At 34.7% G+C, this 24,952-nt stretch overlaps 3 protein-coding genes and 1 long non-coding RNA gene across 8 annotated transcripts; 1 reads left to right on the top strand and 3 right to left on the bottom strand.

Annotated features, from left to right (window-relative positions):
• Nucleotides 1-561: 561 nt before the first annotated feature.
• Nucleotides 562-3,866, bottom strand: LOC116164493 (cathepsin L1-like). 2 transcript variants are annotated; one of them, XM_031478680.1, is made up of 4 exons: nt 3,759-3,866; nt 3,582-3,682; nt 1,252-1,605; nt 562-1,195 (listed from the first exon to the last, which is right to left on the bottom strand). In XM_031478680.1, the coding sequence occupies exons 2-4, from the start codon at nt 3,672-3,674 to the stop codon at nt 629-631; spliced, it is 1,014 nt and encodes a 337-aa protein (XP_031334540.1). In that variant the 5' UTR covers nt 3,675-3,682; nt 3,759-3,866; the 3' UTR covers nt 562-628. The 2 variants fall into 2 exon arrangements, with proteins under 2 accessions (XP_031334540.1, XP_031334538.1); XM_031478678.1 differs by having other exon boundaries at nt 3,582-3,860.
• A 3,189-nt stretch (nt 3,867-7,055) lies between these two features.
• LOC116164602 lies at nt 7,056-8,354 on the bottom strand. 2 transcript variants are annotated; one of them, XR_004143947.1, is made up of 3 exons: nt 7,650-8,351; nt 7,257-7,529; nt 7,056-7,206 (listed from the first exon to the last, which is right to left on the bottom strand). It is a non-coding gene; the product is annotated as an uncharacterized LOC116164602 (long non-coding RNA). The 2 variants fall into 2 exon arrangements; XR_004143946.1 differs by having other exon boundaries at nt 7,257-8,354.
• A 294-nt stretch (nt 8,355-8,648) lies between these two features.
• LOC116164600 (cyclin-K) lies at nt 8,649-10,755 on the top strand. Its single transcript, XM_031478793.1, has 5 exons — nt 8,649-8,676; nt 8,982-9,279; nt 9,331-9,590; nt 9,636-9,980; nt 10,031-10,755. The coding sequence occupies exons 2-5, from the start codon at nt 9,183-9,185 to the stop codon at nt 10,505-10,507; spliced, it is 1,179 nt and encodes a 392-aa protein (XP_031334653.1). The 5' UTR covers nt 8,649-8,676; nt 8,982-9,182; the 3' UTR covers nt 10,508-10,755.
• A 1,353-nt stretch (nt 10,756-12,108) lies between these two features.
• On the bottom strand, nt 12,109-17,476 carry LOC116163678 (phosphatidylinositol 3-kinase catalytic subunit type 3). Of its 3 annotated transcripts, none has more exons than XM_031477742.1 (10): nt 17,250-17,476; nt 17,012-17,200; nt 16,804-16,960; nt 16,602-16,751; nt 14,563-14,781; nt 13,923-14,376; nt 13,466-13,875; nt 12,842-13,409; nt 12,457-12,796; nt 12,109-12,409 (listed from the first exon to the last, which is right to left on the bottom strand). In XM_031477742.1, exons 1-10 carry the CDS (start codon nt 17,318-17,320, stop codon nt 12,178-12,180), a joined length of 2,790 nt encoding a protein of 929 aa, XP_031333602.1. In that variant the 5' UTR covers nt 17,321-17,476; the 3' UTR covers nt 12,109-12,177. The 3 variants fall into 3 exon arrangements, with proteins under 3 accessions (XP_031333602.1, XP_031333603.1, XP_031333604.1); XM_031477743.1 differs by having other exon boundaries at nt 17,018-17,200; XM_031477744.1 differs by lacking the exons at nt 17,012-17,200; nt 17,250-17,476 and having other exon boundaries at nt 16,602-16,741; nt 16,792-16,925.
• Between the last annotated feature and the right edge of the window lie 7,476 nt (nt 17,477-24,952).

Here is a 24,952-nt window from a genome sequence, read left to right as displayed (position 1 = left end):
CAGCAGCAGAAATGAGTGTCGTTTAACATTTCAAATGGGTACTTACGGGGTTGCTAAGATACGCTTTGGCACGACTGTCAGTTATTTCCAAAGCAATGTGATTTTTTCATATTATCTATCGTGAATTCTGAAATGTAAAAAATCACGTTGTGAAAAATGTATGTTATTATTCAATTTAATAATCAACAAGAATCCGGAATCAGTGCATTATTTAATAACCGTAGAGAATTAGTATATTATAGGTATACCAAAGGACTAAAGTGTGTGTATTTTAGCCCCGAGAGTGGAGTTTGCCCGAAACGTAGGTGAAGTCAACAAGCACTGGAGGTAGAATTTCTGGATAACATAATGCAACTTACAGTAATACAAAAATGATCTTAGTGCTTTCATGCATGGGATGCTCTATGGTGGAAAACGGGTGCTTTGTAACAGTGGTGCAGAGTTCAAGTTTGTTTACTCACTTTTTAATTCGGGACTCGTCAGCATTGTAGTCCAAATATTGAAACATGTGCACTTTCATGTCGTGCTTTTATTTCCAAATCTTAATTATTAATACAAATAAACATTTCATATTGCTATATTTTTGGAAAAATTATGTTACACAGGCATATTCTAACTAAAGGTAAACTTAAACTAATGGGTAACTGGCCTGTGTTGCAATGCCACATTGATTTTCGTTGTTACGGGCCATTAAGATATATCCCTGTTGACCCCATGATGGACCCCACGAATTCTTAACAATCCAATAATCGTGCCCGTCTTCTGAGGTACCGTATCCGACAGCCAGCACAGCATGATCTAATTGGGATGTACTACATTCGGGTTCATCATACACTCCTTCTGCATAAAATTGGAACGACTGGTGGGCGGCGTCAATGGCAACCGATACAGGGCCAACAGTAGCAACGGCAGACTTCAGTTGCTCTTCATTTCCAGATTCGATATCAACATACCCTGTGTCAGTAGCACCTGAGTTTTTCGGATCATAACGACATTTACCATCTTCAGCTTCGTAAGGGTATGATTCTTCAGTGTCAATACCTTGGTTTACTTTTATGTATCTAAACGCATTGTCCATCAATCCACCTTTACAACCATTATTACCAAACTGAGTTGAGCAATCGATCAAATTTTGTTCACTTAAACTAACAAGTTTTCCAGTTTTACGGAAATGTTGGCCTTCCAACGCGCCAGTCTACGAAGACAATAATCATTTGTACGAACGTCAAAAAAATAGCATCCAATACTTACTGCACTGAAACTCCAGCAAGATCCGCAACGGCCTTGATCCTTAAGGTCTGTTACAGCCCCCTTTGTTCTCCAATCAACCGATTTCGGTAATTCCACGTGTGCAGGGGGAATGAAGGGAATTCCGTCAGATTCATGCTCTTCGGGCGTCAAATGATTGCTTCTATTAAATCCGTTGAATGTATGTACAAACTCGTGATACAGCATATCGGCGAACTTATTAACTCCTAATTTGTAATTGGTGAGGTTGTTTGCGTAACGTTGGTTGTGTATTTCAATTTTACGGACATTTTCCATATAAATTTTCATGCGGAATTTTTCTTCAGTCTCATTCTCGTATTCTTTGTTGTGTGTCTCCTGTAAACAAATAAAAAAACTTTCACGTAATTCGAATTATATGATGTCTACATGAATCACAAGACATGAGTATTTGAACGTGAACAAATACGTTGTGTGTATCTAATGGATTTGATGGGCGGTATCGTTTCTGATTGTCAGAACTTTTGTAGTCTTGGTGATTTTGAAGCCTACATGCCTATATAAGAGATTCAGATCCAATAAACCCTATTAAAGTAGTGTGGATTATAATATTTGTAAGATTGTGAGGGTATAGCATGAGTGACATCACACACACCTGAACTATGGGAGGAATTTCAAAATTATTTGTCAAATATGAGAACAAACTGCAAAATGAGATACACATACACCCTACATTTACTTAAGTTTTATGCCTGAACCTAGATTACATTATTAGAACCATCGACTGTTTGTGTTTGTATTAGTCGCATTTCAGGATTCTAACTTGACGGGACGCCAAAGTTGAAGATATGGTTCTTGAAAATCGTGGCATTTGGGAATATCCGAACGTAGCATCATTCACGATTTGAATATGAGCAAAGTGTCACCGCGATTGCAGCCTAAACAAGAGTTGTGCAAAATGCAAATTTGGCAGCTTTGCAAAAAGATGTTGATTTTTTGTCACAAATTGTGACGAGTGATGAGATTGGGGTGCACCATTAGAATCCAGACAATGGATCCTCTTCTAAAAAAGGCTGTTGACGCCTTTTTTGCAAACAAAGAAGGAATGTTTTTTCCAACGGTATTATTTCGTTAAAAGACAAATGGCTTAAGTGCATCGGTGTTAGGGGAGACTGCATTGAAAAATAAAATCATCAAAACAATCCTATGTCTTTTGTTTCATGATAAGGCAGATTTCTTTTCTAGTGTCCCTCGTATAACCGCAAAAAGATTTGTCTGTTAGGTCTTTATTTCAAGGCCTCCTAAGAAAATTATGTATAACAGTGAGTCAGTCACGATCTTAGAACATCTAAAATAAAACCGAAAGCATAATAGGGAATGCAATAATTGATTGATGTAGAATTTTTTCGTCCTTTGAAAGTGCGAAAAAATAAAGCATGTTTCATTTGAAAAAATCAACATTTTAAGGTTTGAAGTTATTAAAGTTGACCATTAGTTTTAAAACACCTTGTTGGTTTGGAAAACTTTTTGAAATTCAAATCAACGGAGTCATAGGCTCAAAAGAATGGCAGTCAAACGTCAAAAATGTTGAAAAATCTTGAATAACTTGAAAACCTTTGATGCTGGGTATAAGGAAATGTGGTATTAAACCACGTACCTTTTCATGTAGATTTCGAAAATGCAAAATACAGGATGTTCGATTTATAATAATAAAGTTGCCATCGACATGCGGTGAAACCGCGATAGTGAAATGATCATGTTAATATTGTAACGGAAATGCTCCAGACATGACGTCGCCTTTGGCGCTCTGGAATTTTCTACGCGCGCGATAGTGGATTGTGTAGATTCCAGAATGTACGCGGATGTTCGGGACTTACATTGCTTGCGTGTATAAATGGTTGCGGACCGAACATCGCGCCAGTCTACTACCGAACGAAATCGAGCGCGGAAATATAAATTGCGAAGTGTGTGTGATATAAATAATTGATATAAATTGTACGGTTTTTATAGTTTTGTTTAATAAATATTGATATAAATCGAACCCGAATTTATAAATCACGTTACAATATTTTCTTTCGATAGATCGTAAAAAACTATGCTGGTATGTACATTTTCAGATTTAAATTATTAATGAAAGTGTATACCTACAAGTATACCCCTTACTTTATGATGCCCCATCCTAAATCACTGATGCGCATTGTGTATAACTTTATCATTCACATTCATATGATTGAAGGGTCAAGCAAACTATCAAATTTTTAAACTTGAGACTTTTCTGGTACCTATTTTTCAGAGCAAACTCCTTTGAAGAACAACATTTATGCTTAGGGACAAGCAACCATTTAAACACTAACCTTGAAAGATTTCCATTCTTCTTGCCCTTGGTCCAAAAATGAGTCTGCTTGAATTCTAACTACAATAGCAGCCAGTACGATTAAATACTTCATTTTGAAGCCTAAAAAAGGTTGCATTTAATAATTTATCGTCGGTCGTCAGCACAGGCAATCCATTCAAATTATATAGGTAGGTACCTAATATCTTAAAATTATCACAGGATTTTAAAAAACTTGATGGAACAAAGCACAATAATTACGTATGCTTATTATTACATAAATATTACAGCTGGCTATGTACCATCGTAATCGTAAATATCATTGGAAAAAGGGTATTTAAATACTTTCAACGTTTATCCCCTCCATTAGCAAAAATAATGTGATTGGTTGTGAATCACTCATACCTGTTTGTTGTGCAGTGCGTGCGTTTTTTATCTTATCATTGTGAAATTGTTTCTTATTTAATTGTTATGGGCATTTTTATGGAGAAATGATTTACCTTTCTGAAAATTTTACAGTAATAATGTTCTATTTAGTATTCACCTTCATTTTCTATCTAGATATCTAATTGCTTATTTCGTCATATTTGTTTGAAGAACCTTCTCCTTTTCCCTTTGCTTTTTGTAGCACATCTGCAACGATATAAGTCGAATTTACACATGTCAAGTAGCTAAAGGAAGTTACTAAATGAAATAATTTGTAAAATGTAGTACGTTTGTTTTAGTGATCGTTTACATGTATTGTTGTTTAGTTGTTTAGTGTTGATTTAAGCATGGTCGGAAAGGTTAGGTACGCGTACGGCAGTGCGGAATTGTATAGGTATTGAAGATATGCGGCGAATTATCCAAAATACTTGCAGAAGAAATGGACAAAAACAAAAAAGAAGCATTGCTGGATAATAAAATGACTGAGCCGAAGAGAAATATAATGGTGCTTCATCAACTTTATTAGAAGAGAATTAGCAGCTGAAGTTGAGCCAGAATATAAAAATTGGTTGAGGATGTCTAAAGAACATTTGGAACTATTACTGGCACACTTGGTGGTTTGGGGGTATTAAATAACCCCCCCCCCCAAACCAACACAAAAAGGCGGGGTACGGGGGCGCTCTCCCGGAAATTTTACAAAATTGAATTGAAGTTAAAAGCTTTTTGATCCGAGAATTTCGCTTGATAAAAAAAATTAAAATTTTGGGGTAGAATTTTATATTTTTCTTTACATGATATATTAGCTTACTATTCATAAGAGAGATTATTAAAATAAAACAACTGTTTATATTTGACTGAAAGAAGTGAAATGTAACTATTTCCCTATGTGCAAACCAAAGCTAAAATACTATATGAAACCTTCTTCTAATTCTTCTAATGTAAAACAAGTAGCAGGTGTCAATTAAAAAAAATTCGTTAAGCCGCTTGTGAGCAAGAGGCAAAGAGTGCACTTTCAAATTTGTTTTTTCGAGCTTAATAGCCCTTATGGACATTTCATGAATACAAACATGACATAATTTTTAATTTCTGGTCGAATGACACCAATACCAACTCTGTAAGTGGTGTAGTTCCGGAGGCTTTGTGACTCAGACAGACAGACATAAGGAGTGCAAAAGTGCGTTTCATTTTTTGAAAGTGAAAGTGCACTAAAAGGTTAGGTCGCATAAACAGAGTAGGCCTCATTGCCAAAGTAAGCTTCAGTTTTGTAAAATACTTTGTGCAACCAAAAAGTATTACAATAAAATCTTTCTGTAATTTATAAGTAGTGTTATTATAGTAAAAAATAAAATCCAAACTTCTTATTTTCGCTCCCTCTCAATGTCGCCCAGTTACAATTTGCTCTGAACCAAATACAGGATATAGGTATGATGTGTTTGTCTGACAAATAAGATCATGTTTTCTAATAAATTAATAATATAGATAATCAATATCATAATATCATATATTTTAGTTAGCAATATAGGTCGTTCTTGTCTCATGGCTCAAGGAAGCCCTTATTTAAACGGGAAATAGGAAAGACCTAATTGACAAGTAATTTTTCTCATCATTAGGTATTATTTGCTACTATTCAAGGCATCGGATTTGAACTTTGAAGTACCAAACCAAATAATGAAATAGAGAAAGTAGATTAGGTATTTACGCGACACAAAATAAGTTGTGTTTGTTCCATATTATGCACTTTGTACCTACTTACTATGTGTATTTTAATGTTATTAGCGCAGATTTGATATATAAATCATCCCTCCTTATTATATACGCCCGCTATAACTTAAGGACCCGAGGGTGCACGAAGATACCAATCGAAACATGTCACATTTCCGCCAATTAAAAATGCATATACTTATTGTTAGTTGTTTTGTTTTAGTTTTTATCAAAGAAGTAAAAAGTGTGAAAATTATATATCTCATTATTGTCATTCATTTGTCAACAAATTCCGTCGAAAGCAAAACGCCCACGCCCTAGTTGCTTTCTGACAAGGTTATGGTTTCGCTCATTCTACTTATTAGACGTCTTTTAGGACAAAAACAGTCACGGCAATCATCGCAGGTAGCCGGCGCTCACTGCAAAACTGGTCGCCTCTGTCCAATTTAAACGATAAAAACTTCAGAAACTTACGCTGCACTGCTTCCAGGGTTGTTTTATGGCAGTCATAGTAAGGATACCAAATAAGAGAACCATACTCTAGTTTGGATCGCACATATGAATATCAGTTGCTCTTTTAGTGGGAATCATAGAATGGACTTTTGTAAACGACCTTTCACATTTGTTTGAAATTGTGTCGCTTCTTAACTCTTTACATGAAGTGTATCATGCGAAGGAAGGGTATCGTCAAATCTCAGTAGGACGTAACTTATAGCGCTTAGGTTTTCTGCAGAGCTTGCAAGTTGCAATACCTACGTCCAAAATATTTACAGGACGGCTATCTAAAACTGATCTTCGTAAAATGGTGATTTTGGTGGTATGAAAGCCAGACTTTACTCAAATTATGACGGCATCAACAACTTCTACATTTAAAGGGTTTTTATAAAATCCTTCCTTGTGATACATTTTTAATAAGCTCTTGGAGTAAGAAGAAAGAGGGGGTACTGTATTACAGCGCTGTGCATAATCGCTTAAGATATAGTCAGATAGATTTGTTATAATCATAGTATTATGTTATTAATGGAATGCTTATAGCATACCTAGCAGTTGTATAATTTGCAAAATAAAGTTCCAAAGTACGGCTAAATAATATTAATTATCACTTTAATCTACGTATTATACCTACTTCAGAACTGATTTGATTTGGAATCACGTAACTTTTCTGATAATGAGTGATTAATGTTAGTCTTAATGACTTGATAATTGTGCGAATAAGGAGGTAATAAATTACTCATTCTCTGCAACAGCACTTACAGGCTGCAACCACAGAACAAACTTTTTTCCACAAATAAATTCCCACGTGTAAAATTGGTCGGTATCTTTAAAGTTGTAATTTTGATAAAAGACCACGACAACGATGTAACGGTCATCAGCCACAATCACGATTTATTCGTTTAAATACATACTGAAATACATTGTACATTATCCGTATCAGGTATTGTTCATGAATAGGTATAAAGTACCTACCATCTCAACGTTTTATAACCTCTGTCGTAGTAACGAATGTTAAATTGGAATTGCTAGAAGGTCGTCGTAAGTACCTATACATTGTGCATTTTTTAGTACCTACCTACACCAATAAGCAATAACATTAAACATTTTAGGAACAGTCCCAACAGCCTGATGAGGGGCCACATGACATTTTATTCCAGTTTCACCACACACTTCCCACCGTTTTCGTCTTTTCGAGCTATTCACAGTTGAAGCAAAGAGTACTTTGGTTGAAGTTTTAATCACACCAGTCTGGTTCACACGTGCCATTTCTCTCTTGCGAGTGCCTTCTCTCGTTCCTGATACAATTATTTTCCTCTGGACCTTACAGTTGCACCATGAAGGATAGAACCTAAATCTCAAAATGCTAATTAACATCGTAAAGCATCGATTAAAGTTATTTAGTTTTTGGTCATTGAAATAATACGTTTGATCTTTTTCCAAGTAGAGTCAGCTATTGAGCTATACAAACCCGAATAGTGCCTCTCCTTCATTTGAAGATTTTTTGCGCACTTTTAAAAAATGAAAACGAACTAGGTAGTTGTAGCGATTTTTCGTAACTACTTTCTGATTATGTCCAAATGTGTGCAAAATCATTTGTATTCACCGGTTCCTTCGGGAAACGCCATACTTCTATGATTATAAGAGCAGTTGAATTTTGTGGTCTTCCGCTTTTGTTCCATAATTTTCCATTAATCACCAATGTCGACCGTTATTTTGTCAATATTGTTAACAGCGCATTTATAATATGTTTTCCGAGAAAGGAACTGATTGAATGGGGAATAATCGTTGGCCATAGGTCAATCTTATTAAGATACGACAAATCTACTGTAAACTCACCTTTGATTAAAACGTAACGTACCCTGGCCGTCTACGCGTTTCAGTTAGTCATATCAACAAAAGTCGCAATTGTTTGTCGCGAGCATCCCAGATTATTAAACCCTGTCTTAGTACGGACATGTTTAATAGTTTAATTCATTTTAATATGCAAGGGAATGGCCTCTTTGTTAAATATTGATAACATGAGAATTTCCACTGCTGGGGCAATAGTATAGGTACCTATTTACTTTTACAAACAAAAATAAATGTGACGGGTCTTCGGAGTTCGATTCCTTTCAATGAATTCTTTGAAATTTAATGTTCTTTTGAATCTAGGCAAAACTGGTCACGAGCTCCTAAGTCTCTTTTAACGAAGATACAAAATAAATACAATTTAACACGTTTCCGACACTTTTATGATCTGATTTTGAATTATTTTTCGATATTCCAATTTGATGGTATTGCAATGATTATAAAGCTTTTGTTCAAAACCTGTGTTTAACCTTAGATATACATATTTTCTTTACGTATATCTGTGATTAACTATCTGCTTTAATGGCACAAAACGAAAATCGATTTCTTCTTTAACTAATTCCACTTGGGCAAAAAATTCAGTAGACTTGACAATGCAATGCACGGCCATAAAAATGCTATACGTAACACCATATATATAAGAGAAGGTAACACTTATATACGTTAAAAATGAAGGAAGATATGGCTTTCGCACGCAGCGAATGTTTGGCAAAAGTTGGCTTCGTCACTATACGGAAAGAAACCCACATATCACCGGGGATATGTAACGCAGTCAACGTGTTAAGATCCAATAATACATAAGCAAAAATCTTAATCGTTTATATCTAATAATGGACACACTGTACAATGTATTGATAATGGACACACTGTACAAGACTGATTGATATATGTTCTGTGGTTGTGGATGTGTTCTGTGTTACTAACCTTCTAACCTAGAAAATAGTAATCCTAGCCCTAGGATCATTGTGATTTACGTACAATCTTTGAATTTATAGTATAGTACAATCATTCGGGTGAATGTTTTACATAGTTCTGTCAATTTATTGTGCTAAAAATCATTTACTAACGGACATTAAAATGATGAGTATGCTCTAGATTGTGTTGTAGTAAAATTAATCGGTTTAGTAAACTAGTAGAACCACGAATTACCAAAATGCCTTGTTGGTATTATGACAAGAGGGAGTTACGGAATACTCCTTCTGCACTAGATAATATTGATTATGAAACTGAAATGCGGTACCGAAAGGAAGGTAAGATGTTTGTTTTTATACCTCTCTGGTATATACACGATATCTGTACAGGAGCACGTTTTATCATGGACACTGCCTTTAAAATGGACTTAGGATGTAATACGAAGGCTACTGGTGCCGTTTACTTCCATAGATTTTATATGTTTCACTCATTTAGACAATTTCCTCGGTACGTAACCGCTTGCTGTTGTTTATTTCTCGCTGGTAAGGTTGAAGAAACACCAAAGAAATGTAGAGATATTATCAATACCGCTCGTGGTTTATTAAGCGATGCTAAATTTAGTACTTTCGGTGAAGACCCTAAGGAAGAGGTGATTGTAATTGCGTTAATTTTTACCTAATATAAATGTGTTTAGGTCATGACTTTGGAAAGAATTTTGCTGCAAACAATTAAATTTGACTTACAAGTGGAACATCCTTACCGTTACTTACTCAGGTATGCAAAATGTTTAATAGGTGATGAATCAAAACTGGAAAAAATGGTGCAAATGGCGTGGACGTTTGTTAACGATAGTTTGTGTACAACACTGTCACTGCAATGGGAACCAGAAATAATCGCAGTGGCACTTTTGTATCTTGCCGGAAAACTAAGTCAGTTTGAGGTCGTAGATTGGGTTGGTCGTACTAATAAGCATTTGCGATGGTGGGACATGTTTGTGGAAGACGTTACTTTGGACTTACTAGAAGATATTTGTCACCAGGTAGGTTATGTGAGTCACGTCTGATCAAGCATAATTTTGACTGAATGTAGGTGCTCGACCTTTATTCACAACCTGTTGCCGAGGCACCTCCTGATAGTCCACCGCTTTCACCAAAACCACCTTTACCGGCTCCATCTTCGAGCAAAACAAACGGTCAAGAAAAAGAAAAGACTGAAACTCCAAAAGTGAAACCACCACCCATCACCACTACCACCGCTACTACACCAACGGTTGCACCAGTAGTTCCTGAAATTCCGGCCTACAGCTACCCGCCAGCATTCCCAGCCGCCGCATCACATGCCGGATCTTACCTACCCCAATATACAAATCCCACAGTTGCACCTCCACATATCGCAGCTCCACCTCCCGGACCACCCCCACCCCACATATCCGCTGCACAGGCCGTTTTATATCCGCCATATGTGGGCCCGCCGCCCCATTATGCCCCTGTTGTACCACCTGCATCGTTTTATCAGCCTGCCCCAGCTGCTCCTCCTCACCGACCTTTTTACCCTCCACCAAGTTAACCTATGGGTTTTTTCTATTTCGATCATGTTCTCATATGAGTGAGTGAGTATTATACGAATAGGTAGAAATTATATTTGTGGTAATTCATTTTTTTTAACAATCGAAATACAAGATTCATTGGTTCACAAGAACGGTGTTTGCTTGTTTTGGAAAAGCGAATTTTGACTGATATTCAGTATATTTCCTTCTGCTCTGACTGTGAATGTAAACTTGTTTCAAAACAAATATTAAATAATTGATATTGTAAGGTGTTTTTTTTAGTTTATCAAAGAATGATACCATTGAATTTATAGTTATAAATTAAATTCAATGGTATTATCTACACAAAATGAAACCATGAAATACAATGAAGGACAAAATGCTCAGAAGTTCATTAAAAAAATGGAATTGAAAAATGATATAGTCAATTTGTACTACATCTAAATTTACCTGTGATTCAAAAATGAATCTAAGAATTGCCAGAGGGACATAATTCTCATAAAAGATTTATGATTATGAATGAAGAAGTATTATTCTATTTCTCTCGCCCATTGGTCAGTTCACGCGTTGCAAATGTTTAACAGCTGCCTTGGTCGGCTGTCGCCAAAGAGCTAAAGTTTCTGAACAAGGCATCACAGTGACAGACCACATGTTCGATAATTTCATCTGTCCCACCACAACATGCACGTGGGCTCTTCTTTATGTTGCATTTTTATGGTAGTCTTATAAAAATTAGTTTTTTCACTACTAGCGTCTGATGACAGGATTATTAACCTTTTTTCCACTTGTAAAGTAGGCTTTCCGGCAGTTGTTCAAAGTGTCAATAATGAGAACTGTCACGCTGTCACTTAGAAATCACAACCCGAAATTTCGCTCAATAAACGTTTAGACAAGTTCACTAAAATGAATAATTGCCACCATTTGTCATTTCGAGAGAAATTGCAACTTAAAATTATCACATTTTGGAAAAATTCGAAGGAAATTACTCTTTGAAAATATCTCAATGCTAGAACAAAACACGGCCTCCTTGACTTTTACTTCCACGTACTTGATTGACATGTTAAATTAATAAACAAAAAATTCTGTTCAACCGTTCACTTTTTTAACAATATAGATCTCTTAATTTAGAGGACTTCAAGTACTAGTAGTGAAAAAAATAGCATATATACCACGGTAGAGAAGTCCCTTCACACCTTGGCAAAAGCGCCTCGGGATGTAATCTTGGTGCTCAGGCAATAATACTAGACTACCTTGGTATACAATGTACTATTAATATGCAGTTTCCGAGGTAAAATTATTACTCTCTTTTTTCGTGTAGTTTTTTCACAAACAAAATTTCATCAGCAGGCTGCACCAAAATGTTTTAGCGTATTTTTGATAAGAAATACTACTACATACGTGAATTCCATCAGGGGGTTTGAGATCTCAGCGCCGAGACTGTATAGAAGTTGTATTTCTAAAAATTTAATATAGGTATTTTAATAATTACCTACATGAACGAAAAATTTTGTAGGCCTGCTTGGTCATATGGTGTAGATTGTAAGTAATTTTCAAATTGGTTTCAGATTCTCGTGAATACAAGTGGCCTTACCTTAAAAAAATAAGTCACAAACAATAAAAATAGAGATACAAATAATATATTTCAATTATTAAAAATATACACACGACTTTGTCGTATAAATACACGTTTTTATTTTCTCCAATATTGAGCAAATTTATGCAGTTGTTCAACCAACGCAGCCATAACAGCAGTGACCGATAGGTCAATAAGATTTTGCATGTACCTAACAGCCTCTTCGTCCCCTAAATCTAAACGTAGCTTATCTTGTACCTTTTTAACTGCTTTATCAGGTTCTAACGCTATGTCTGGTACACTTGCATCCACCATTAGAGAAAATAAATTTAACATTAAGTTCGCGTGCCTACAAGATATGTTGCATTGCATGTAATGCAGAAGTAATATAATTACCTTCTTAAGTGTAGAAAAGCGGTATAACATTGTTTCCTAAATTCTTGATAATGTTCGGAATTAACCCCACCCATGCCTTCCACCATCTCCTTGCTTAGCTTCATGGGAGGAGGTAGTGGTTTTGGATCTCTGCCTAATATGTAACCAAAATCTATATGGAATAATTTTCCGGAAGTGGTTAGCAACAGATTATCAAGATGTCGGTCACCCACACCTAGGAGGTACGTGATCACACAATATCCGGCACAAGACCGTACATAGGTATCCATTATTTCTGGTGCGATACCATAAGGACCACATTCGTGGGGATGGTGCTTGCGGAAAAAATTGTGAATGCTACCTACAATGGAGTTATTTTAAATGGATATTTTAAAATAAGACACACCTTCAGTTGCTAGCACTTCTGCTACAGTTATCGAGTCAATAAATTGTAAAAAGCCATGCTTGGAACTGGTGGCCAATACGCTATATGGAGTAAGTTTTAAATCGAGGTTTTCTTTTCGTAACAATTTATCCATTAATGTAATCATTTGTAGTATAAGCTGATCTTGCCTAAGATCATCGCCGTGTTTAAATATTGCTACATACTCCGTATTGTCAACAGTCATAAAATGGAGTTTCGATGGCATAAGTGCAGATTTGAACAAGTTCGCCCTTTCTGAGATGATACCTTTGATTTGTATCTCTGGATCTAAAGGCAGCGGAAGTGGTTCGAAATTTTTAAAATTCCATTTAAACACGTCCGGATCGGACAGTAGTTGTTGTAACTTCTCAATTTTCTTTTTCCGGTTTCCGCTTTCTCTAGAAACACACTTGACTAGTTTCACTAGTTTGTCTATGAACTTTTGTTGGCGGGCTAAAATATCTCTCCTTCTTTGCCATTCTACATTTCCTCTCACAAGAGTTTGAGAAAAAGTTTTTAGTACAGTGAGGTACATATCTCTCACCATCACCTGAAATTGTAATTTCGTGTCAAAATGTAACTTAACAATGCGCATGCGTAACTTACATCTTGTTTTATTGTAGCCTCTTGATCCTCGCATTCTATTAACAGATACCAATAAAAATAATTGGCGAGAGTTGAATTTTTGCAAGCTCTGTGTATTAAAAACGATGCTAAATCTTGAATTTCCTCTTCCTCCTTCATTTCGCTTTGTAATGTATCAGTATTGGCAGAATCAGTATTTATGTTGAGGTTATCCAGGAGGCCACCCGCTCGTTGACTCGACTCTATATCTATAATACTATTTACATTTGAGGATGCGACTTGTTCCCCTTGATTGACACTAACAGATCTACTTATGACAGTTTCATTAGTAATTGTACTGTTACTTTCTTTACTGTCTCTCTTTTCTAATTGTGCTTCTTTTTCGTCACTCGTTACCATCACTTCTTTTCCCGGAAATACTCTACGGTAACCTACATAAACAGTAGATGAGGACAAAACCTAATTTAGATAAATTCACCTTCTTTAATGTCGTCGAAATTTTCATATTTAAGAGCTTGCACAAGTTGGAGTAAATAAAGCATCAGATCTTCATCGGGTGCTTGTTGTAATCGCGATATGGCATACTTTCTAACAGTGGGATGTTGAAAATTGGGACTTAATAATTCCAAGGCATCTTCGATGTCCATTGGAGCCCAAACTTCTAACATTTGAAGAGCTTGTCTCACTTCACCATTCTGTGTCCAATTAACACATTTTAAAAATTTTGTTAACGCCTTCTTTTGATTGCTTAGATAAAATCTGAATTTCCACACTTGATCTTGTTCCTCATTCGACAATTGTTTCGTAGGAGGGTACGATACTATTATATTCAACATATCGCGTACAGTCGCATTTGGTTTGGCATCCTTATCCGAGTACCCACTTCTCAAAGACCGAGCTAACTTGTGATGTTTACTTTCGACCAAATTTTCCTGAATACAACACAATCCAGAGTAAGATTTAAAATGAAATCCGAGCTTAAATTTAGATTTAAATAAAAAAAATTTTTTATTTGCGACCATGCTTTATGTAACATAATCACATGCGAATGTAGTTATTGAAACCTTTTATGAGCAATTCATATTATAATTGGATTGATCTATTTAAACGTGATTTACCTTGAGAATTTCCTGATCTGGGACTGTGACGATATCCGCTTGCGCTCTAAATTGGTAAACTTCGTCGCCGTCCTGTTCAAAATATACGACATGGTGGGGCTTGTTATCCACCAAAATTGTAGGAAATTCAATCATTAAATATAAATAGTTTGACGATCTTTTTTCTTTTTCATTTATTATTTCTAACTCCCTAAATGTTAAACGATCCAGCCAATCTACCTAAAACACATATTGAAAAACTTAAGTGCGTTGAGCGTTTCCAGATTTATTTGAAATTGCTTTAATTTTAGGCTAATTACAGCTGTATACATTTCCTCCGAGTGGATTAATATCCAGAAGAAACACAAGTTTAAATTAAAAAAAAAATCGCATGTAAAGTGGATCTAAGAATGCGGCAGAGTGGTGTGACCCTACGGGGTCACTGTATTTGACCCCGTGAACCCGTTATTCTTTGAGCATTTACGTCAGAGTAAAACTATATTGAGGAGTTTGAAATAGGCAAGACAAGTACGAACTCAAAAATGACAAAGTGGTATATTATTTTAAAATTTTTAACAGTACCATTCACAACATACAGAGTTTCTATAGTTAGTTCACAAATAAAGTGTTACTAACTTACTCTGACAAATGAAAGTTTAGCCGTTAATCGACCTATAGGTGCTTCTGAGGTTTTCAATGTACTAACTCCATTGATTAGAATATGTGTACCTATTTTGTGTAGGTAGTTTTTGATGCTGATGGATATTCCGATGCGATATTTCGAAAAAAATAATTGGAAATATTGGATTTTTACGTCACTCGATAGAGAAGAAATTACAAAACCAGTGATACTAAACACTTAGTATTTCATTTGGGAATCAACCTTACATGTTTGTTTCCATGGCTGATTATGAATGAAACCAAATTCGATCATTTATTGTCTCGCATAGTCACCATCGACACGGCCATTGCATTTCCTCTGGTAATGTAAAAATTTGTTTTCATTTTCCCAAGCTTAAACCGTCGGAAATGGACGATTTCCGTTAGCACTTTATTTTAGAGAATCTGAATCAGAATTTCCATAGTACGCTAGATGTAGAAGCTACAGACTAGACTTTCTCATTTCTTATAGACCCCATATTGGATTTTTACGAAATGAGATAGAAAACAAAAAAGGGTAAATAGCGACGTGTCACACTCCATATTTTTATATAAATTTACAAGAAAAATTTCAAAATCAAAAGTTCTACATTCATTGTTCAACAAAAGATCCATGGGTAACTAGATCTTGCTGAATAAACATGGCTATGATGGCGTTGCATTCAAATGAATTTTTTTTGGTCATCTCTTCCTGAAAAAATCCAATAAGAACATCCTATAAGATCTAAAAATGTAGTACCCTGTAGCTTCTAAATCTAGCATGCTATGTAAATTCTGATAGTGATAACAGATTTAAATTCTCTGGAAAATAGTGCCCATAGAGGGTGCTACCGAGAACCGTCCATTTCTGACCGTTTACCCCGGAGAAAATGAAAACAAAATTTGACATTTTCAGTTTTTTGCCGATACCTCAGTTATTATTTTCAAAGATTTTTCAAAAATGCAAAAGCGTTTTTATAGTCACATAAAGCGACAAGTTTGCCCCCATTTAATCTTCACTGTATATCTTACTGTTATGGAAATCCCAATGGTGGGCCACGAATTTGAACCACCCTGTACTTATACAGGTATGGAAAAAAATTATTGCGGGTCTGACTTATAATCAGGGCTATAGCGAAAACATCAGCAGTGAGGGGGGGAGGACGTGTCAAAAATGCCAACTTGAACTCGAAATATGCCAACTTAGAAATGCACGGTACTGGCCAATTGTGGTGGCAGCACATTGTAATTACTATCTACATCACTTACAAGTGATTTCTTCAGTTCAGAATCAGTTTGCTTGTCAAAACGAACGGAATTAATCTGATTGCATCACATCAGTTAGGGTAAAACGAAAATGCTTTTTAATTGTATTGTTTTTTAAATCTTACACGTTACACATACTAGCCTTAATAGCTCACCTTCGAAATGTGCCCATTACGATGCTTTTTAGCCAACTTTGCCAATCTTTGCATCTGATGTTTACCATGATCTCTAATTTGGCCGGGCGTTTCACTAGGAAAATTACCGTCGGCTTCCACATTTGGCCAAACTCTCAAATCTAATATTCCCTATAATAATAACAGAGATAAACGCCATTGCATAACTTACACTAGAAAACACCTCACGAAAAACGCCATGTTTGCTAAATAACGAAATTGTGGTGCCACCTACAGGCGTTAACTTATTCGGCCCTACACAATCATATATCGTTATAGCCAATTGTGCAGATCTAGGCAAATCGTTAAACTGTACGGGTAAAGTGACCCATTCGTTCCAACTAAAAAATTACAATTTTATGTTGAGCGAATACAATACGTAAGTTGTTTACTTCCACCGAGTTGTAAACGATTTGTACGAGGTCGATATTGGCAAAGCTAAAGGGGAATTCTGATCAAATATTTGACAAAGTACCATCAAATCTGCACAGCCGTCTTGATATAATCCGGAGTATTTCAATAAGAGGTCTTCGATCAGTTTGTTGTATTCCGGTTTTTGTCTTCTTCCTTCAAGGGTTCCGCTATAAAAAAGTAGATGAATTGAGGCGATTGGATCAAATAGTTTCTTACATTTTAATTTGAATTCTGTGACTTAGGCTGGAACTATATACGTAATAAAATTTATCACTCAGTTCTTCCATTATTGCAAGATGCTTGTTTAATTGTTTATTGAATGCAGTGTAACTTTTTACATAATTTTCATTGTTGTTTATTTAAATTTTTCATATTCTGGTTTGGTTAGAAAAATAAAAACAGATGGACACAGATGCACATACACCATTGACCATAGACTACAATAAACCACCATGAACACAGGATGTCGTTGTAGATATATTGACAATTGACAATTACACGGTCTACACGGTGTTTCGAAATGGTAGCGCCCGTTGCGTTGATTCGTCAAACGGATAATACATTTTGTTAAGGTTCATAGCAATCCGTCCACATTGTACATTTGCAACATATAACCATAACCTAAATTTTATTTTGTACTATACCCTCCGTGATTTTCAGTATTGAAAAATGGTACGAAAGTAAGAACACGTTGCTATCTGATTATTACCCTGAAGAACGAATAGGTGAACACTGTTAACGTACCAAACATAACCTCACTCTTGTTAAAAACGGACCAACGGAAACGTAAATGTTCAACTTCAACCAACTTTTCCGTCGTAAACGGACGACGTACGATTTAAAAATTTGCTGTCTTCTGATTGGTTAACGGACAAACGGAAACGTATGAACGGAGAGCTATGAACCCACCTTTTAGGTTTCAGTGGCCGATGCGTCAGCTGACAGCTGATGACGTTTACGTTTTTCGCATCGCTCGCGCCGGCCCCGTTCGTTCTTTCCTTTTATGTGCCATTTGCCACTGTCACTGTGCTGATCTGTTCATCTCCTTACGAAATCGTTTTACGCAGCGCTGTTCTGCCAGCCACTGTGCCAATGACAGACAAGCGAGTCGCTTTTACGGACGCGGACGCTCATCAGCAATCAGAAATGAGGAAAGTGTTGGCGCCGAGCGGCCAGCAGGTATAAAACGAGGGGTGGCTGCGGCTCGATTGATATAAAGTCGAGCTCCTGTATGACAAAATCACTGGCACATTGAAAAACCTCACTGGTAATGAAGCTGGAGCTAATTAATCACTCCGTTAGTGGAACACCGTACACAGAAGACGAGATAGAACGATACGACACGTGCTCAGACACGGAGGATTAGTACAGCTAGCTATAGAAGGTAGGGCAGATGGCAAGAGAGGGATAGGAGGACAGAGGTTTAGATACATAGACCAAATAGTTAGGGACGTAGGCAAGGGTAGTTATGTAGAAATGAAAGGTTTATAGTGCAGGATAGGAAAGGGTAAAGGACTACGCCCAACCAATCCCAGGATTGTGGACTCCAAGGAGAAGAAGAAGACCTAGTTGTGCAAAGTCGCAAAAATAATAGAATTTTCATAGAAGCACAAATTGGGTGGTTCCCAACAAGTCTTTAAATAAACATTTTTGTTCACAGTTTGTTTATAACCTATAGGTACATATTTGTTTGGGGAGCAATTAGTGTTCCAATCCTGTTTTCCAGGAACCTAACAGTATCCTTGGATAACCGAAATCTCTGCCGAAATTCCTCTTCATCCCACTTGCCGAAATAATCAACACAAATTTCTGCTCTTCTTCTAATGAACTCATCCTATGATGACTAACCAACCCCTTGCACGTCCAATTCCAATTATTTCCATTTCGTTATAAATAGAAATAATGACAACAAAATAACATGGTTACGATAACCTTACATCATTACACGTTCGCGCGCCTAATCTCCGTTTGGGCGCCCAAACCCGAGAAAATTGGCGGGTTGACCACAATCGGAGATTGGGCTCTGGTTAAGACTCAAGCGGCGTTTATAATACGCCCAATCGCACTCAAACTACGATTGAACGCCAATCGGGCTTTATAATACCCGCCCTAAGTGCCCTTTCACCCTGGGTGACTTAGCAGCGGGACGGGATGCAGTGAAGCGCTGCTGAGCAGCCAGCAGTGCGACGGAGTCACTGCGACACAGTTGCACGGTCAAATCCAGTCGCGAGACGAAGCTACTGAACGTGCGATTCTGTCGCGCTGCTGGCTGCTCAGCAGCGCTGCACTGTGTCCCGTCCCGCTGCTCTGCAGCGCGATTAAGCAGCGCTGCTAAGTCACCCATTGTGAATGGGCACTATAAATGTCTGTTTAAAGTTTAAACTTCAGTTTAGTTTAATTGACAGATTTCAGAAACACGATTGGTCAATTTGTGAAATATTAGCCAATCAAATCCTTTAACCCACAATTTAACTATAAATTGAAGTTTAAACTAACATTGTACAATTGAACCGACAATAAAATTGTTGTTCTGTTGCAGAGACTTGTTATAACTAGACCGCGCGTAACGTAGATTTTACTATAAACGCCTGTTGTCAAGATAGGATAGGCAACCAACTGTTCATCGCGGGGCAGACGTACGTTCTGCAGCTTGCTTTAGCCATGTTTATTCTAAATTTTAGTAGCAAAAAAAGATAACATGTAGCTGTTAACTGTTTTAATCGAATTTATTGGTATTTTATTTGAACTAAATTGGTATATAACTGCCTTACTCTAGTCCTAATTTGATTTATATGTGTATTTTGGTGGTGAACACGTATGGGAAAATATACTCTTAAAACTAAAGATGTAAGTAGTAAGATATGATTATTTAGCGGATTTTGATTCAATATATGCCTATCCAAAAACCCAAATGGGCTGTAACTGTTATTTATTTTTCTTAGACTGCTGATAACCATTTTGTTTACAACGCGGTGTGGTGTGGATTGAATGAAAAACCTGAACACATTTTCAGCAATTTGGCAAATTTTTAATGCATCGCTTGATACGTGCAACAATCCTCCACGATTTTTTCTAGTTAAAAGCTTTGATGCGAATATCGCATCTGCACATATGGAACATTTAACAGACTTAGCTATTTTTCTTGTAACAAAACCTGAAATATACTTGTACCAGTAAGTACTTAACGTCTATACCTAATAGGCAAATAGGTACTGCCGTTGTCTTGCTGGTAAAGGATGTCGAATAATAGTTCTACGTTATTTTAAGTGAATGGGAAAGTCGAAAACGCTCGGTATTGCATTATTGTTTAACACCTTCGTAGGTACCTTTCTAAAATCGGCTTCATTCCCCGCAAATGCACTATGGTGGGAGTAAATTTTTCTCTTCGAATGGCTCTGATCCATTGGCCCTTTAAACTTTTATCCGTTGAAATCAGCATATTATTTAAAAATTTATCGACAGAGTACATGTTGATAGGCACAAGTTAACCTAAGTTTATTGGTTTATTCTCAACAGAAATTTATCTGTTCACTAATAGTTTCCGCGATTTTTCAAAAACCTTGAAAATGAACTCCAAGCACATTAAAAAAATTAGTGGTACTCATTTTTTTGCCAAGAGAAATCGTTGTGATTAGCAAACACGATTTTAAAATGAACGGCGTTTGAAAAGTTTCGAATGACCGCCATGTTGCTGTGACGTCACTACGCGCGTTGGCGCTCAGCCGTAGCATTGCTTACAATCGATTCAGAGAAAGAAAACGTCGTTTTGACGGAAAAAAGCGTCGAATAATTATTGCATTTGTACCTGAGCGTGATAGCAGAAGTCATCGCGAACCTAATAAATTGTATATAAACGTCCCAACAGGAAATATACGAAAAAAGTTCGACGTGATACCGCGAGTTTGACATTCCATTTGTATTGTTGTGAAGACGATTCTAATTAATTAAAGTACATAATGTCGATTTACTTTCAGTCAGTTATCGACGAAAATCCATCGATATATAATATTGTAATTGTAATTCAGAATATGATTTACTTCGAACTCTGTTCTGGGCATATCTGTGCCCTCACAGCGCTGAGCGCACACATTTTTCTCTATTTTCACTTCCACATATCCAACACCCTAATTTTCTCGTTGAAATCCGTAAGGTGCATACTTTATTAGGTACCTACACTATACCTTGCACTATACACACAAAACTTTGATTGTTATACTTCCAATAACCATAACCAGATTTGATTCTGGGCTTTGACTCACTCAACGGTGCCAGGAAAAACTCACTTTCCGAGAAAAGGCGACGACCATTAACCACTTCAACTTTGGCATGTACTATCTAAATGCCCCTTTACGAAACCAGTCAGAACTCAGTTATTGGCAGATTCGCCATAATAAGTTCGAATCAAACTTCCTATAGTGTCATGCACTAATAATTAACTCCGATTCGGCAAACCCGCGTATAGTGATCGTAAGCGACGCTCGGCCAATATCGGCATGTCGTCGTTGCATGACAAAATTTTGTAAAGTTTTTACGATATTATATGTTTTGTTTCCTGACATGTTTGCAATTAGTAAAAAAAAATTTTGTGTATATAGTAGATGTTTAATTACATGTTATAACTTTACCGTATAAGACACAAAAAAGTTACAATATTTTTTTTTCAGAGAACCCTATTCGATGCTAATCATGTAAATGATAATGAATGTGAACATCTAAAATAACAGTCTCATTCATATTATTGCATATCATCTCAGCGTATTTTTTCTCCCGTTGCATTTTGTTTGCATCCGTGTGTGTCTGTACAACACCTTATCGTGGTGCTCAAACACTCGTGATTACTTGTGCGATATAACACATATTCTTGATTGGGTAATTATCGATCTTGTTTCTAGTTGCATTGGAGATATCGCACTCACACGTTACGTACATTTTACAAGTTACGTCTGAGCAAATTATTGGTCTAACATTGTAACACTTATTCCTTTTCCAGTCAATCATTAACTGCATTTTCTCTTTTTATTGTCTTGTTTAATTACCATCCAAATACGCTCTCATTTTCATAAAAACAGTAAATTCCAACACAATCTCATTTTCCACTCATTTCAATAAAAAAAAAAAAAACAAAAAAAACTTCTTTACTCTTCCGTCTTTAACTAAAACTAAATTATAATTCTGTACTAAACAAATTATTTTCATTCTTTTACGCCTGCTACAATCTAATAATTATTTACTTTGTCAATTTTCTAATAATATCCCTTTTACTCTACCAATTTTTACCTACAATAAATGAAAACTAACTATTACAATTAATTACAATTAACCCACTCACACTACATTCCAATTATACTTAATTATTACTTATTATTCTCCAATTACACTATTCCTTCTGATCCCTCTTTATATACTTTAGCCATTCTATTTATATCAATTCCTATCTTTCAAACTTTTTCTTTTTTATATTCTAACATTAAAATTTCTCTAATCTCTAATTTTTAATAAAACTTCTTTATTCCTTATTATTCCAAATTAGATTTAATTAAAATTCCTTTCACGTAAATATAAACTTTCTAATAATAATATATGAGTTATCATCTTTCCCCACTCCTCATACCCCACTAATTTTTACTCTTACAATTACCTCTGCTCCTCTTCAACTCTCCCTTACTACTCTCCTTCTTTCAATCTCAATTAATCCCATAATCCTATTTAATCCCACATCCTAATTATTTTTCATATCCTATTTAATCCCTAACTTATTATTCCTTATTCATATTCTTCCCAAATCCATTATTCCTATCTATTAATTCCCTATCCTATTAATCCCATATATATGTATTCACTTTATCCTAGTTATGACCTTAATCATTATTTCATATCTATTCTTCCTAAACCTATTATTCTTTCTTATTATTCCTTCTCCTATTTCTCTTTATCCTTATTCTTCTTCCTTTTACTTAATTTTCTTCTTTTTATTTCCCACTCACACTTTTTTTTTTATACTTATTTCATGTTTTATATATCATATATCTTCATTTTTTTTTCTTTCTTAACCCAAACCTTTACCTACCTTAAAACATTATCTTAAAATTAATAAAATAATCATAAAAATTATTAAAAAACCTTTCCATACTTCTTATTCTTAAATATTATTTGCCACTTTAATTTTAGAACCCTTTAAATTAACAAAACTTCAAATTTAACATAAATATAATTATAAAAACACATTACTCTGTATATTTTCCTTTTTTTCCTTACAAACTACTTTATTTCCAAAATAAATCTTAATTATTCTTCAAACCTTTTCTTCCATCTTTTATTGGCCATTCTTCTCTTCTTCTTCGTTTTAGCCTTCACCTCTAAATTTTTCTTTTTTTTCATTTCAATTAATTATTTTTCTTTTATCACCTACTCCTACTTTTCATTCGTTATACAATTTTATTTCATAATATTTCCTATCAATTCTAATATTTACAACTTTAATTTTTTTAACCAAAATATAAACCCTCTTTTTTTAACTATTGATTCATTATTTTTCTCCTCAACTCCCATTTAATAAAATCAACTTTACCTTATTAATATAAAAAAAAAATAATTAACCATTTTATAATTTAATACATTATTATACTTATTTATTATTTTATCCCTTTACATTTTTTCTTGAAATCATAAATCATTTTCTCTATTTAAATTTTTCCCTCTCTATACACACCTAAAATATATCCTCCCCAAATAATTCTTTTAAATTTCAAAAAGTTAAATATTTACTAATAAAAATCAAATTATAACTTAAATTTTTTAAAACTAATATGAATAAAATACATATACCTAATATAAATTTTTCACACACATCCAAAAACTTCATTTTCCTATTATCTTTCTTACATTACAATTTTTTTAAACTATCTAACAATTCCAATTTATTCAAATTTTAATAAAATTATTTTTTTCATTTAACCTTAATTATACTTTTTTTAAAACTTATTATTTTACCTAAAACAAATTATTATCAAAAAACCCCCCCTCCAAATTTCTCCTCCCTATACAACGTCTATCCTATATTTAAATCTCCACTTTCATAAAAGTTATAATCATATCATCTTATCATATTAATATAATTACAATAACAAAAACCACCTTCAATTTAATTTTATATAAATTAACTATATATATTATATAATCTCATATTACCTTAAATTTTTTTAATCTATATAATAATTTAAATTATTTCTAACACTTTTACATTAATTTTTTTTCTAAACTTTTCTCTCTATTTATTCATTTTAATAAAAATTACTCAATTAGTATTTATTCTAATATTTCTTACTACAATTTTATCTTTTATTTATAATAACTATATAAAATTATATTCATTACAATTAAACATTTATAATCTTACAATTTATTCATCTCTAATTAATAACTATACAATTTTTCTATATAATTCTCTATATTTTCATACTTCTACATTTATTATACCACAAATTATTACAATTCCTCTCCATTTCATATCATCACCTTTTTTTATCAAAATAATATTATAAACTTTCAACTAAATATAATATAACTTTCTAATAATAGTACTTATTAAAAATTTCATTTAATAACATTATATATAATAAAAATAATATTTAATTTATTCATACTTAATATAAACTCAAAATACCTCCTTAACACACATCTACTACTATATTTTACATATTTCATAATATTATAGTTCAATCAAATTATATTATTTTCATTATATAATTTAAAATCATTTTTAACACACAAAATATATACATTAAATCACTAAATCAAATTATTACTTACATTTTCTTTTATTCTAAACTTCTATCATTTTTTTTTTTCACTAACCTTTCCTTTTTCCATTCTACATTCCTTCTACTACCTCCTCCTCCTACCTCTTCTTTCATTCCCTA

This window comes from Photinus pyralis, unplaced genomic scaffold (assembly GCF_008802855.1).
Source record: "Photinus pyralis isolate 1611_PpyrPB1 unplaced genomic scaffold, Ppyr1.3 Ppyr1.4_LG2, whole genome shotgun sequence".
NCBI classification, from domain to species: Eukaryota; Metazoa; Arthropoda; class Insecta; order Coleoptera; family Lampyridae; genus Photinus; species Photinus pyralis.
This window is presented reverse-complemented; position numbering and strand designations above follow the sequence as displayed.